This window comes from Pristiophorus japonicus, chromosome 19 (assembly GCF_044704955.1).
Source record: "Pristiophorus japonicus isolate sPriJap1 chromosome 19, sPriJap1.hap1, whole genome shotgun sequence".
Classification (NCBI taxonomy): domain Eukaryota; kingdom Metazoa; phylum Chordata; class Chondrichthyes; family Pristiophoridae; genus Pristiophorus; species Pristiophorus japonicus.
The window spans coordinates 96,929,065-96,945,546 of record NC_091995.1 but is presented as its reverse complement, the minus strand read 5'-3'; the positions used below and the strand labels follow the sequence as shown (position 1 = coordinate 96,945,546).

The window sequence follows — 16,482 nt, the reverse complement described above, 5'->3', positions numbered from 1 at the left end:
TCTATTGCTCTTGAAAGAACTGTTTTTTTTTTCTTATTACTTTTCTCCCCTCTTCTCCTGAAGGTGCTGACTCTCACTGGGATACAGGTGCCCTCCTCCCCTGAAGTTCCTGACTTTCATTGGGCTCCTGGTCCCCTCCTTTCCTGAATGTGGGGACTCTCATTGGGTTACAGGTCTCCTCCTCTCCTGAAGGTGCTGACTCTAAGGGGTACAAGTCCCCTCTTCTCCCGAAGGTGCTGACTCTCAATGGGCACAGCTCTGTTGCCAGCCATGCTCTTGTACCTTACTAGTGACCTACTGCAGCGAGCTTGGGCAAGTTATTCTAAAGTAGAGCATATCACATCCAAGTCCAATCTTGTTCTTACCAACATCCACCCGTGCATTTTTCAACAGGAGTCACTGAGTCATGATCAGGAGCAGGAACCTGGCCTGACGGTTCCCTATTCTAATCCAGGAGCACTGAGATCTATAGGGAGCAACACAAATTCTGTACCAACTGAGTTCAGCTAAATAAGCCCAGACCAAGGATGGAACACGTGTGGCTCAACCTCTCCTAAGTTACCCTTATTGTAATGAATTGCACCATCTGCAGCTTTAAGTAAACACACTTGCATAGGTTTTACATCTAACTGCTGAGGCCCAAAGCATTGGCTCACAGTGGAACGGCATGCAACGGATATATATTTGATCTGCTTTCCACTTCGTTAATGATGTAAGTTTTGCTGAGTGGGGATACACTGACCAGAACCCCATCCCGACAGGAGAATCATGCCCTCATGGTTGCTCGTGTCTTCTGCTAACTGACTATAGGAGGAATTTTAGGGGGATTGAAGTCCCAACTAAAAGTTACTTCAAAGAAAGCTGTAAACTCCTATTTGATGGTGAGCTTTTGTCCATGGAATAGGGTTCACCTGTGATGGGAGTGAATTACTCCCAAACCTCTTGTTGATTTCACAGGAGGCAGTGCTGAGATCAGTGACACTGTTAGTGTCATTTTTGTTTTTTTAATAAACATATATCTTTATCTTGCAGTGTGAAACCTTTCATCCAACAGCCATTCGCTCTTCAGCCAAGTGTAAGCCACGCTCCAATCTCCGGTAAGAAGGATTGTCGAGCTGTTGTGCAGTGTTGAGTTGGTGTTGGCATTGTGTGATGATCCTGTTGTATAGTGTTAGGTTGGTGCTGGTGTTATTGACATTGTGTGGTGATCCTGATGTGTAGTGTTTTTTTTATTCATTCATGGGTTGTAGACATTGATGGCAAGGCCAGCATTTATTGCTCATCCCTTATTGCCCTTGAGAAGGTGGTGGTGAGCCGCTGCCTTAAACCGCTGCAGTCTGTGTGGTGAAGGTACTCCCACAGTGCTGTTAGAGAGTTTCAGGATTTTGACCCAGCGATGATAAAGGAACGGTAATATATTTCCAAGTCAGGATGGTGTGTGACTTGGAGGTGGTGGTGTTCCCATGTGGCTGCTGCCCTTGTCCTTCGAGATGGTAGAGGTTGTGGGTTTGGAACGTGCTGTCGAAGAAGCCTTGGCGAGTTGTTGCAGTGCATCTTGTAGATGGTACACACTGCAGCCACGTTGCGCCGGTGGTGGAGGGAGTGAATGTTTAAGGTGGTGGATGGGGTGCCAGTCAAGTGGGCTGCTTTGATCTGGATGGTGTTGAGCTTCTTGTGTGTTGTTGGAGCTGCACTCATCCAGGCAAGTGGAGAATATTCCATTACATTCCTGACTTGTGCCTTGTAGACGGTAGAATGGCTTTGGGGAGTCAGGAGGTGAGACACTCGCTGCAGAATACCCAGCCTCTGACCTGCTCTTGCAGTCACTGTGTTTATGTGGCTGGTCCAGTTAAGTTTCTGGTCAATGGTGACCCCCAGGATGTTGTTAGTGGGGAATTTGACGATGGTAATGCCATTCAATGTCATGGGGAGGTGGTTAGACACTCTCTTGTTGGAGATGGTCATTGCCTGACACTTGAGTGACATGAATGTTATTTGCCACTTATCAGCCCAAGCCTAAATGTTGTCCAGGTATATGGGCATGGACTGCTTCATTATCTGAGGAGTTGCGAATGCAACTAAACACTGCAATCATCAGATGAATACGTAGCTTGAGGAGTGGTGCAGAAGGGAGGGATTCAAATTCCTGGGACATTGGAACCGGTTCTGGGGGAGGTGGGATCAGTATAAACCGGACGGTCTGCACTTGGGCAGGACCAGTTCCAATGTCCTAGGGGGAGTGTTGCTAGTGCTGTTGGGGAGGGGTTAAACTAATATGGCAGGGGGATGGGAACCTATACAGGGAGAGAGAGGGAAGTAGAATGGGGGCAGAAGCAAAAGATAGAAAGAAGAAAAGTAAAAGTGGAGGGCAGAGAAACCCAAGGCAAAAATCAAAAAGGGCCACATTGCAGCAAAAATTCTAAAAGGGCAAAGTGTGTTAAAAAGACAAGCCTGGAGGCTCTTGCTTCAATGTGAGGGGTACTCCTGCACTTATTTTCTCTCCTGCACCTATTTTCTATGTTTCTATTCGTAATAAGGTGGATGAATTAACTGCACAGGCAGCAATTAATGAATATGATAAAATTGGCATCACGGAGACATGGCTCCAGGGTGACCAAGGCTGGGAACTCAACATCCAGGGGTATTCAACATTCAGGAAGGATAGACAGAAAGGAAAAGGAGGTGGGGTAGCATTGCTGGTTAAAGAGGAAATTAACGCAATATTAAGGAAGGATATTAGCTTGGATAATGTGGAATCTGTATGGGTGGAGCTGCGGAACACCAAAAGGCAGAAAACGCTAGTGGGAGTTGTGTACAGACCACCAAACAGTAGTAGTGAGGTTGGGGACAGCATCAAACAAGAAATTAGGGATACGTGCAATAAAGGTACAGCAGTTATCATGGGCGACTTTAATTTACATATAGATTGGGCTAACCAAACTGGTAGCAATACGGTGGAGGAGGATTTCCTGGAGTGTATTCGGGATGGTTTTCTAGACCAATATGTCGAGGAACCAACTAAAGGGCTGGTCATCCTAGACTGGATGATGTGTAATGAGAAAGGATTAATGAGCAATCTTGTTGTGCGAGGCCCCTTGAGGAAGGGTGACCATAATATGGTAGAATTCTTTATTAAGATGGAGAGTGACACAATTAATTCAGAGACAAGGGTCCTGAACTTAAGGAAAGGTAACTTCGATGGTATGAGACGTCAATTTGCTAGAATAGACTGGCAAATGATACTTAAAGGGTTGACGGTGGATAGGCAATGGCAAACATTTAAAGATCATGTGGATGAACTTCAACAATTGTACATCCCGGTCTGGAGTAAAAATAAAACGGGGAAGGTGGCTCAACCGTGGCTAACGAGGGAAATTAAGGATAGTGTTAAATCCAAGGAAGAGGCATATAAATTGGCCAGAAAAAGCAGCAAATCTGAGCACTGGGAGAAATTTAGAATTCAGCAGAGGAGGACAAAGGGTTTAATTAGGAGGGGGGAAATAGAGTATGAGAGGAAGCTTGCCAGGAACATAAAAACTGACTGCAAACTTCGATAGATATGTGAAGAGAAAAAGATTAGTGAAGACAAACGAAGGTCCCTTGCAGTCAGATTCAGGTGAATTTATAATGGGGAACAAAGAAATGGCAGACCAGTTGAACATATACTTTGTGTCTTCCTTCGTGAAGACAGAACAAAATAATCTTCCGGAAGTACTAGGGGACCGAGAGTCGAGTGGGAAGGAGAAACTGAAGGATATCCTTATTAGGCGGGAAATTGTGTTAGGGAAATTGATGGGATTGAAGGCCGATAAAACCCAGGACCTGATAGTCTGCATCCCAGAGTACTTAAGGAAGTGGCCCTAGAAATAGTGGATGCATTGGTGATCATTTTCCAACAGTCGATCGACTCTGGATCAGTTCCTATGGACTGGAAGGTAGCTAATGTAACACCACTTTTTAAAAAAGGAGGGAGAGAGAAAATGGGTAATTATAGATCGGTTAGCCTGACATCAGTAGTGGGGAAAATGTTGGAATCAATTATTAAAGATGAAATAGCAGCGCATTTGGAAAGCAGTGACAGGATCGGTCCAAGTCAGCATGGATTTATGAAAGGGAAATCATACTTGACAAATCTTCTGGAATTTTTTGAGGATGTAACAAGTAGAGTGGACAAGGGAGAACCAGTGGATGTGGTGTATTTGGACTTTCAAAAGGCTTTTGACAAGGTCCCACACAAGAGATTGGTGTGCAAAATTAAAGCACATGGTATTGGGGTTAATGTACTGACGTGGATAGAGAACTGGTTGGCAAACAGGAAGCAGAGAGTCAGAATAAACGGGTCCTTTTCAGAATGGCAAGTAGTGACTAGTGGGGTGCCACAGGGCTCAGTGAACATAAGAACATAAGAATTAGGAACAGGAGTAGGCCATCTAGCCCCTCGAGCCTGCTCTGCCATTCAACAAGATCATGGCTGATCTGGCCGTGGACTCAGTTCCACTAACCTGCCCGCTCCCCATAACCCTTAATTCCCTTATTGGTTAAAAATCTATCTATCTGTGATTTGAATACATTCAATGAGCTAGCCTTAACTGCTTCCTTGGGCAGAGAATTCCACAGATTCACAACCCTCTGGGAGAAGAAATTCCTTCTCAACTCGGTTTTAAATTGGCTCCACCATATTTTGAGGCTGTGCCCCCTAGTTCGAGTCTCCCCGACCAGTGGAAACAACCTCTCTGCCTCTATCTTGTCTATCCCTTTCATTATTTTAAATGTTTCTATAAGATCACCCCTCATCCTTCTGAACTCCAACGAGTAAAGACCCAGTCTACTCAATCTATCATCATAAGGTAACCCCCTCATCTCCGGAATCAGCCTAGTGAATCGTCTCTGTACCCCCTCCAAAGCTAGTATAACCTTCCTTAAGTAAGGTGACCAAAACTGCACGCAGTACTCCAGGTGCGGCCTCCCCAATACCCTATACAGTTGCAGCAGGACCTCCCTGCTTTTGTACTCCATCCCTCTCGCAATGAAGGCCAACATTCCATTCGCCTTCTTGATTACCTGCTGCACCTGCAAACTAAGTTTTTGGGATTCGTGCACAAGGACCCCCAGGTCCCTCTGCACCGCAGCATGTTGTAATTTCTCCCCATTCAAATAATATTCCCTTTTACTGTTTTTTTTTCCAAGGTGGATGACCTCACATTTTCCGACATTGTATTCTATCTGCCAAACCTTAGCCCATTCGCTTAACCTATCTAAATCTCTTTGCATCCTCTCTGTGTCCTCTACACAACCCGCTTTCCCACTAATCTTTGTGTCATCTGCAAATTTTGTTACACTACACTCTGTCCCCTCTTCCAGGTCATCTATGTATATTGTAAACAGTTGTGGTCCCAGCACCGATCCCTGTGGCACACCACTAACCACCGATTTCCAACCCGAAAAGGACCCATTTATCCCGACTCTCTGCTTTCTGTTAGCCAGCCAATTCTCGATCCATGCTAATACATTTCCTCTGACTCCACATACCTTTATCTTCTGCAGTAACCTTTTGTGTGGCACCTTATCGAATGCCTTTTGGAAATCTAAATACACCACATCCATCGGTACACCTCTATCCACCATGCTCGTTATATCCTCAAAGAATTCCAGTAAATTAGTTAAACATGATTTCCCCTTCATGAATCCATGTTGCGTCTGCTTGATTGCACTATTCCTATCTAGATGTCCCGCTATTTCTTCCTTAATGATAGCTTCAAGCATTTTCCCCACTACAGATGTTAAACTAACCGGACTATAATTAATGCCTTTTATCTGCCCCTTTTTTTAAACAGAGGCGTTACATTAGCTGCTTTCCAATCCGCTGGTACCTCCCCAGAGTCCAGAGAATTTTGGTAGATTATAACTACTACATCTGCTATAACTTCCGCCATCTCTTTTAATACCCTGGGATGCATTTCATCAGGACCAGGGGACTTGTCTACCTTGAGTCCCATTAGCCTGTCCAGCACTACCCCCCTAGTGATAGTGATTGTCTCAAGGTCCTCCCTTCCCACATTCCTGTGACCAGCAATTTTTGGCATGGTTTCTGTGTCTTCCACTGTGAAGACCAAAGCAAAATAATTGTTTAAGGTCTCAGCCATTTCCACATTTCCCATTATTAAATCCCCCTTCTCATCTGCTAAGGGACCAACATTTACTTTAGTCACTCTTTTCCGTTTTATATATCGGTAAAAGCTTTTACTATCTGTTTTTATGTTTTGCGCAAGTTTACTTTCGTAATCTATCTTTCCTTTCTTTATTGCTTTCTTAGTCATTCTTTGCTGTCGTTTAAAATGTTCCCAATCTTCTGGTTTCCCACTAACCTTGGCCACCTTATACGCATTGGTCTTTAATTTGATACTCTCCTTTATTTCCTTGGTTATCCACGGCTGGTTATCACTTCTCTTACCGCCCTTTTTCACTGGAATATATTTTTGTTGAGCACTATGAAAGAGCTCCTTAAAAGTCCTCCACTGTTCCTCAATTGTGCCACCGTTTAGTCTGTGTTTCCAGTCTACTTTAGCCAACTCTGCCCTCATCCCACTGTAGTCCCCTTTGTTTAAGCATAGTCTGCTCGTTTGAGACACTACTTCCTCACCCTCGATCTGTATTACAAATTCAACCATACTGTGATCACTCATTCCGAGAGGATCTTTTACTTGATCATTTATTATTCCTGTCTCATTACACAAGACCAGATCTAAGATAACTTGCTCCCTTGTAACGTACTGTTCTAAGAAACAATCCCGTATGCATTCTATGAATTCCTCCTGAAGGCTACCCCGTGCGATTTGATTTGACCAATCGATATGTAGGTTAAAATCCCCCATGATTACTGCCGTTCCTTTTTCACATGCTCCCAATATTCCCTTGATTATTGCCCGCCCCACCGTGAAGTTATTATTTGGGGGCCTAGAAACTACGCCCACCAGTGACTTTTTCCCTTACTATCTCTAATCTCCACCCACAATGATTCAACATTTTGTTCATTAGAGCCAATATCGTCTCTCACAACTGCCCTGATAGCATCCTTTATTAACTGAGCTACCCCACCTCCTTTCCCTTCTTGTCTATCTTTCCGAATTGTCAGATACCTCTGTATGTTTAATTCCCAGTCTTGGCCACCCTGCAACCACGTTTCTGAAATGGCCACCAAATCATACCCATTTGTAATGATTTGTGCCGTCAACTCATTTACTTTATTTCGAATGCTGCATGCATTTAGGTAGAGTGTTTTAATACTAGTTTTTAAAACCATGATTTTTAGTTTTGACCCCTCCTGCAGCCCCTTTATATTCATACATATTGTCCCTTCCTATCACCTTGTGGTTTACACTTACCCCAGTGCTATTCTGCTCTGTTGCCTCCTGCCTTTTGCATTCTTTCTTGGGGTCCTGTTCATCTGAGCTCTCACCCACTGTAACTAGCTCAGAGCCCTCTCCTGGGTTCCGAATGCTCATTGCATTGAGGCACCGAGCTTTCATGCTTGCCTTTTTATTACACTTTGACCCTTTTGCTGTACAGTGGCCCTTTTTGTTTTTTGCCTTGGGTTTCTCTGCCCTCCACTTTTACTCATCTCCTTTCTGTCTTTTGCTTTTGTCTCCATTTTGTTTGCCTCTGTCTCCCTGCATTGGTGCCCATCCCCCTGCCATATTAGTTTAACTCCTCCCCAACAGCACTAGCAAACACTCCCCCTAGGACATTGGTTCCGGTCCTGCCCAGGTGCAGACCGTCCGGTTTGTACTGGTCCCACCTCCCCCAGAACCGGTTCCAATGCCCCAGGAATTTGAATCCCTCCCTACTGCACCACTGCTCAAGCCACGTATTCATCTGAGCTATCCTGCAATTCCTACTCTGACTAGCTCATGGCACTGGTAGCAATCCAGAGATTACTACTTTTGAGGTCCTACGTTTTCATTTAGCTCCTAGCTCCTTAAATTTGTCTCGTAGGACCTCATCCCTTTTTTTACCTATATCGTTGGTACCAATGTGCACCACGACAACTGGCTGTTCACCCCAGGTATTTACAATATACATTAATGATTTAGATGAAGGAATTGAGTGTAATGTCTCCAAGTTTGCAGATGACGCTAAACTGGGTGGCGTTGTGAGCTGTGAGGAGGACGCTAAGAGGCTGCAGGGTGTCTTAGGTGAGTGGGCAAATGCATGGCAGATGCAGTACAATGTGGATAAATGTGAGATTAGGAGACGAAGACTGAATATTATCTGAATGGCGGCAGATTAGGAAAAGGGGAGGTGCAACAAGACCTGGGTGTCATGGTACATCAATCATTGAAAGTTGACATGCAGGTACAGCAGGTGGTGAAGAAGGCAAATGGTCTGTTGGCCTTCATAGCTAGTGATTTTGAGTATGGGAGCAGGGAGATCTTACTGCAGTTGTACAGGGCCTTAGCGAGGCCTCACCTGGAATATTGTTCAGTTTTGGTCTCCTAATCTGGCCGTGGAGCTGAGTCCATGGCCAGATCAGCCATGATCTTGTTGAATGGCGGAGCAGGCTCGAGGGGCTAGATGGCCTACTCCTGTTCCTAATTCTTATGTTCTTATGTTTATGTTAATCTGAGGAAGGATGTTCTTGCTATTGAGCGAATGCAGCGAAGGTTCACCAGACTGATTCCTGGGATGGCTGGACTTACATATGAGGAGAGACTGGATCGACTGGGCCTTTATTCACTGGAGTTTAGAAGAATGAGGGGATCGCATAGAAACATATAAAATTCTGACGGGACTGGACAGGTTAGATGCAGGAAGAATGTTCCCGATATTGGGGAGGTCCAGAACTAGGGGACACAGTCTAAGGATAAGGGGTAAACCATTCAGGACTGAGATGAGGAGAAACTTCTTCACTCAAGAGTTGTTAACCTGTGGAATTCGCTGCCGCAGAGAGTTGTTGATGCCAGTTCATTGGATATATTTAAGAGGGAGTTAGATATGGCCCTTACGGTTAAAGGGATCAAGGGGTATGGAGAGAAAGCAGGAAAGGGGTACTGAGGTGTCTGATCAGCCATGATCTTATTGAATGGTGGTGCAGGCTCGAAGGGCCAAATGGCCTACTCCTGCACCTATTTTCTATGTTTTTATGTTTCTGTATTTTCTATGAACATCCCCATTACTGAGCTTATGATGGAGGGAAGGTCATCTATGAAGCAGCTGAAATAATTGGGTGTAGAACACTGCCCTGAGGAACTCCTGCAGTGATGTCCTCGGGCTGAGATGATTGGCCTCCAGTAGCTACAACCATCTTCCTTTGTGCTAGGTATTACTCCAGACAGTGGAGAGTTTTCCCCCTGATTCCCATTGACTTCAGTTTTACTAGGGTTGGGTTGGTGTTCGTATTGTGCGCTGATCCTGTTGTGCACTAATGTTTCCTAGATGTTTGGCTAATACCTGAGCCAATTGTAGCATCTCTACTGCAATTGGCTGAGATCAATCATCTTAATTGTTCTCATCCCAAGCAAGGTTCACAGTAAGGTAGTAACTTCTGACTAACAAAGCCAAGCTAGCTGGCTACTAGAAAGCGATGTCTGAGTTGCTAAAGCAGCATATGATAACAGGCAGTCTCGAGGAATCGAGAATACCGGGCTGATGATAGAGCCACCTGTGACATAAATGAATAAATTTTAAGCTGTGATCCCCCCCCCCCCCCCCAGGTTATGACACCGCTTCTGTTGGCCTTTTGCCAGCCGCCTCCCGTCCAGCCTGGCAGGGTCGCTGTATTGGAACTCCAAAGATCAGGCTTGTGGAATTCTCGGCTTTCATGGAACAGCAAAGGGATCCAGAAACCGTAAGTGCCTTGTTGTTGATCATCTTACAACAGATTAGAGAAGCTTTACGGTCTGGTCTACATAAAGGGTTTTGAGAATGTGAAAGGACATTAATAAACCAGTGATGTGTTTGTATCATTTGTTGCTTCTCTCTAATTATTAAGACACCAATTGCCCTCTTTTCTCAACTCCAGTGCTGCCTATTGCGTGTAGAATTTGCCATTGATCTCTCTGTTCCAATTGCTAATGTTGTATCAGTCACTTCTCTCTGTCAGCCGTTAGCTCAGTGGGGCAATGCAGTTGTGGTTGGATTTTCAATTTTACCTTTAAAAATTGGGGTCACTGAGATTTGGGGGGTGGGGGGGAATTAGTATTGAGACCGTTATTTTACCATCTTGCAGTGACAATAGTTATGTAATTGTAACTCATGCACACTGTACCTGTACCCTTCAAATGCACACCCTGACCACAGGGGGTGAGCTTGCGGGAGACACTCCTCACCTGGGTTTCCAGGTATAAAAGGGGAGGTCCCACTCAGGGTCGGCACTCCTTGGTCCTGGGAATAAAGTGAAGGTCACAGAGTGACCGTGTCTGATATATACATGCCTCGTGTGAGTTTGTAACAAGGTGCAGAGACACTACATTTGACGACAAGAAACAGGAATCACCGAACCACGAGGATGGCCACCGATGGCACAGAGGAACGCTACTGTGTGGGTGAGGACTGGGACGACTTTGTGGAAAGACTCCAGCACAGCTTTGTCACAAAGGACTGGCTGGAAGAGACAGCGGCTGACAAGCGGAGGGCGCATCTACTGACCAGCTGTGGTCCACAGACGTATGTGCTGATGAAAGACCTGCTCGCACCCCAAAAGCCAGCGGACAAGTCCTTCGTAGAGCTCAGCCAGCTGATCAGTGAGCATCTCAAGCCGGCAAGTAGCGTACACATGGCCCGGCACTGGTTCTACTCTCACCGGCATCGGGAGGGTCAAAAAGTCGCGGACTTCGTGGCGGAACTGCGGTGTTTGGCCAGTCTCTGTAAGTTCTCCGATCCCTGCAGGGGGAAGATGTTAAGGGGTTTTTCATCGAGGGCATTAATCATGCCGGCATTTTCAGGAAGCTCCTAAATACTAAGGACTTGACTTTAGAAGGGGCGGCGTTGATAGTTCAGACCTTTATGGCAGGGGAAGAGGAGACCAAGCTAATTTACGCACGCAGCCCTGGTTTTAACGTTGCGATGAACCAGGGAGTTAATGTTGTAAAAGTGATACAGAGCCCCGCAGGCAGGCAAGGGCAATTCGACACCGCCCAGGCAGCAACAAGCTCCAAGGTGGGCCCGCAACAGTGACAATGGAAAGGGGATTGGCAATTCACGCCATCACAAGGAACAATGCATCCCATGATGGGACCAATAACACCCTCCATCAGAGTGCGTAGAAACAGCCAAATGGGCCATCAGAGAGGAATGCCTGGGAATAGTCCTTTTGACAGGTTAGATGCAGGAAGAATGTTCCCAATGTTGGAGAAGTCCAGAACCAGAGGTCACAGTCTAAGGATAAGGGGTAAGCCATTTAGGACCGAGATGCGGAGGAACTTCTTCACCCAGAAAGTGGTGAACCTGTGGAATTCTCTACCACAGAAAGTTGTTGAGGCCAATTCACTAAATATATTCAAAAAGGAGTTAGATGAGGTCCTTACTACTAGGGGGATCATGGGGTATGGCGAGAAAGCAGGAATGGGGTACTGAAGTTGAATGTTCAGCCATGAACTCATTGAATGGCGGTGCAGGCTAGAAGGGCCGAATGGCCTACTCCTGCACCTATTTTCTATGTTTCTATGTTTCTATGTTAACAGCAATCTCAGCTCATGCTGGAGGCGTGTGGGCAGACACACTGCCAAAAGCTGCAGGTGCCAGCTTTATACCTGTAGGATTTGTAATGTCAGTGGACACTTGGCCAGGATGTGCAAAAAAGCAGTAGCGAGGCTAGTCTGCGAGACAGAGGAACCAGACGAGGGGTCTGCAATGCAGGATGAGGCCTGGGGTAAAGCCATAGATGCTGAAGTTCAGAGAGTTCATGTGGCTGATGTCCACAGCTCATACACCAAAACGCCACCCATGATGATGAAAGTCTTACTGAATGGCATCCCGGTGCACATGGAGCTGGATACGGGAGCTAGCCAGTCACTCATGAGCGCCCAAATTTTGAGAGACTATGGCCACACAGAGCTAGCAGGCCCAAACTGGAATGCATTGAGACGCAGCTACGTACATACACCAGAGAGATAATCCCAGTGCTAGGCAGTGCAAACTTGGTGGTAACGCATAATGGATTACAGAACCGGCTGCCACTCTGGATTGTTCCGGGAAATGGCCCCACGCTTTTGGGGAGGAGTTGGCTAGCTGAGATGAATTGGAAATGGGGGGATGTGCACGCAATTTCATCCGTGGAGCGAAGTTCATGTTCGCAGGTATTGCAAAAATTCAAGTCACTCTTTCAACCCGGTGTCGGAACGTTCAAGGGCACTAAAGTAGTGATACGCATCACTCCGGACGCCAGACCAGTGCACCACAAAGCCAGAGCGGTGCCGTACGTGATGCGTGAGAAAATTGAAAGTGAACTGGACAGGCTGCTCAGAGAGGGCATAATTTCGGCCGTTGAATTCAGCGACTGGGCAAGTCCCATCGTTCCCGTCCTCAAAGCAGATGGCTCGGTTAGGATTTGTGGCGACTACAAAGCCACCATCAACCGAGTATCGCTGCAAGACCAATACCCGTTTCCGAGAGCGGAGGACCTCTTTGCCACACTGGCAGGTGGCAAGCTGTTCATGAAGCTGGACCTCACTTCGGCCTACATGACTCAGGAACTGGCTGAAGAATCCAAGCTTCTGACCATCATCACGACACACAAGGGGTTATTTGTCTACAACAGGTGCCCGTTTGGCATTTGTTCAGCAGCGGCTATCTTTCAGCGAAACATGGAAAGCTTGCTCAAATCCATCCCTGGAACGATCGTGTTCCAAGACGACATCCTTATAACGGGTTGAGACACCGGGGAACACCTCCGCAACCTGGAGGAGGTGCTACGCTGATTCAATCGGGTAGGCTTGCGGCTGAAAAAGGCCAAGTGCGTGTTTTTGGCCCCAGAGGTCGAATTTCTGGGCAGGAGGGTTGTCGCAGACAGGATCTGGCTCACTGAATCAAAAACTGAGACAATTCGCCGGACGCCCAGGTCCGGCTACACGTCAGAGTTGCGATCATTCCTGGGACTTTTGATCTATTTTGGGAACTTTCTGCCGAACTTAAGCTCGTTGTTGGAGCCGTTACACATGCTCCTCCGTAAAGGGTGTGAATGGTTTTAGGGGGATTGTCACGAACGGACTTTCAATAAGGTGAGGAACTGCTGTGTTCCAACAAACTGTTGACTTTGTATGACCCCTGTAAAAAAAAAAAAAAAAAAACTGGTTTTAACATGTGGCATCCTACGGGGTTAGTTGTGTGTTGCAGCAGGGTAACGATGACGGCCGACTCCAACCGGTGGCTTACGCCTCCAGGTCGCTCTCCCAGGCAGAGCGTGGATACGGCATGGTCAAGAAGGAGGCACTCGCGTGTGTGTATGGTGTGAAAAAGATGCACCGGTACCTTTTCGGTAGACAGTTCGAGCTAGAGACGGACCACAAGCCGTTAGCCTTGCTGTCGGACAACAGGGATGTTGTCGACGCTAACGCATCAACTCGCATACAGCGATGGGCCCTCACGCTGGCTGCGTATGACTACACCATACAGCACCGGCCAGGCACCGAAAATTGCGCTGACGCGTTCAGCAGGTTCCCACTGGCCACCACCGAGGGCGCGCCGGAGCAGAGTGCTGAGATGGTCATGGCCGTTGAGGCTTTTGACACTGCGGGCTCCCCCATCGCAGCCCGACAGATCAAACTCTGGACCAACAGGGACCCTCTCCTATCCCTGATAAAGAAATGTGCCCTGACTGGGGATTGGGCGCCCGCACACAGGGCGTGCCCCGAGGAGGTCAGACCGTTTCAGAGTCGGATGGACGAGCTCTCCATCCAAACCGACTGCCTGCTATGGGGCAGCCGGGTAGTCATGTCCCAGAAAAGAAGGGAAGCGTTCATCAGGGAACTCCACAGCGAGCACCCTGGCATCGTGCTAATGAAGGCCATTGCCCGATCACATGTATGGTGGCCGGGGATTGACTCAGACCTGGAACACTGGGTTCGCAGGTGCACGTGTGCCCAGCTGGGCAATGCCCCCAGGGAGGCCCCACTCAGCCCGTGGCCCTGGCATGGTCACGCATTCGCGTAGACCATGCGGGCCCGTTCATGGGAAAATGTTCCTGATCGTTGTCGATGCATACTCGAAGTGGATCGAGTGCATCATATTGAATTCGTGCATGACATCCATCACCGTGGGGAGTCTGCGTACGGTTTTCACGACCTATGACTTGCCGGACATCCTGGTCAGCGACAATGGCCCGTGTCTCACCAGCCATGAATTCCAGGAGTTTATGTCGGGCAATGGGATCAAGCACGTCCAGACAGCGCCGTTCAAGCCAGCTTCCAATGGCCAGGCGGAACGGGTGGTCCAAGTCATAAAGCAAGCATGCTACGCATCCAAGGACCCTCCCTTCACCGCCTATCGCACCTCCTGCTGGGCCACAGGTCCCGGCCGCACTCACTCACGGGAGTCCGCCAGCGGAACTCCTCATGAAACGCACGCTCAAGATGCAGCTGTCCCTCATTCACCCAGACCTGGCAGACATTGTTGAGGGCAAGCACCTGTCCCAAACCGAGCTCCATGATCGAAGCTCAAGGGGGGAGGTGTATAGAAATAGATGACCCGGTATTTGTTCTTAACCATGCTTTGGGACCCAAATGGCTTGAGGGCACTGTAATCGGCAAAGAAGGAAACAGTGTCATGGTGGTCAGACTAAACAATAAGCAGATATGCCGCAAACACTTGGACTAAGTAAAGACAAGGTTCAGCATAGACACGGAGGAACCTGAAGAAGAGCATGAGATGTCACCCACACCACTGCCAGTGGACGAGCAGCAAAGATAGCCCTCAGCATGCACAGTCCCGGCGGCCAGTCCGGACAGGCTGGAATCACCAAGTGACAGAGACGCATGCTGAGGCTCAGCCACCAGAGCCACAACTGCGGCGCTCCACGAGAGAGCGTCGACCACCTGACAGACTTAACCTCTGAAACTAAAAGACTTAAGGGGGGTGGTGATGTCATCTAGTTCACCATCTTGCAATGACAATAGTTATGTAACTGTAACCCATGCACACTGTACCTGTACTTGAAATGCACACCCTGACCACAGGGGGTGAGCTTGCGGGAGACACTCCTCACCTGGGTTTCCAGGTATAAAAGGGGAGGTCCCACCCAGGGTCGGCACTCCTTGGTCCTGGGAATAAAGTGAAGGTCACAGAGTGACCGTGTCTGATATATACATGTCTCGTGTGAGTTTGTAACAAGGTGCAGAGACACTACAGTTATCATGGCGACACCCATGCTTGATAGGTGCAGTGATGTATTTTTCATGTGTGGGCATGCATGTGATACTTGCATCTGAATAGCTTGTAGAAGAAGTGTAACCATTCCGAATGTTCCAATCCCAGGTTACAAGTCTCCTAATTTCATTTCCTTCTCTCTTGCCCTGCCCTACCTGTGCCGTGCACCATTCCCAGCCAAGCAGCAGGTAGCCTGCTTTTAGAACTTGCCAGTGCTGCTCTTGCATTGGGTATTTTGGGATATTCCCTGAATAATCTGCTGGATTCTTCCCTCTCCCTCTGGGAAGCACATGGGCTGCCCTTAGCCTCTGACCTGGTCTAGAATTATTGGCAGGCCAAAGCTGTTTTCTTACCTGTTTGTGTCTTAGTTTCTAATTTAAATTTATCTTTTGGAGTATTCAAACACTTCTAATTTTCTGATCTTCCTTTGCAGTACAATAAACACCTGTTTGTCCATATCGGCCAGTCAAGTCCATCCTACAGTGAGGCTCTACTCGAATCAGTCGACATTCGCCAAATCTATGATAAATTTCCAGAGAAGAAAGGGGGCCTAAAGGAGCTGTTTGAGAAAGGGACACCAAACACCTTCTTCCTTGTTAAATTCTGGGTCAGTAAAGATGATCATGAAGACCCGTGTTTCCTGTATGTAAAGCTGAGGCCTTCCACTCAGGTGGCATCAGTGTGATTTGCTTAAACCAAAATAACGTCATAAGAGCTGAACTTTACAGAGGTAGAATCATAGAATGGTTACAGCACAAAAAGAGGCCATTCGGCTCATCGAGCCCGTGCCGGTTCTCTGCAAGAGCACTTCAGTTAGTCCCACTCCCCCACTCTTTCCCTGTAGCAATTTTTTTCCTTCAGGTACTTATCCAATTCCCTTTTGATAGCCACCACCCTTTCAGGGAGTGCATTCCAGATTCTAACCACTCCCTGCATAAAAAAGCTTTTCCTCATGTCGGCTCTGGTTCTTTTGCCAATCACCTTAAATCTGTGTCCTCTGGTTCTCGACCCTTCTGCCATGGGAACAGTTTCTCTCTATCTACTTTGTCTAGACCCAACATGATTTTGAACACCTCTAACAATCTCCTCTCAACTTTCTCTGCTCCAAGGAGAACAGCTCCACCT

At 47.3% G+C, this 16,482-nt stretch overlaps 1 protein-coding gene across 2 annotated transcripts in view; it reads left to right on the top strand.

Moving 5' to 3' along the window:
* LOC139230084 (transcriptional enhancer factor TEF-1-like) overlaps positions 1-16,482 on the top strand; it is a 218,683-nt gene that overhangs the window by 196,185 nt on the left and 6,016 nt on the right. For both annotated transcript variants that reach the window (XM_070861888.1, XM_070861889.1), the window contains 3 exons: positions 1,033-1,097; positions 9,711-9,844; positions 15,791-15,964. In XM_070861888.1, the coding sequence (XP_070717989.1) occupies positions 1,033-1,097; positions 9,711-9,844; positions 15,791-15,964 (373 nt within the window). The remainder of the gene's footprint in view (positions 1-1,032; positions 1,098-9,710; positions 9,845-15,790; positions 15,965-16,482) is intronic.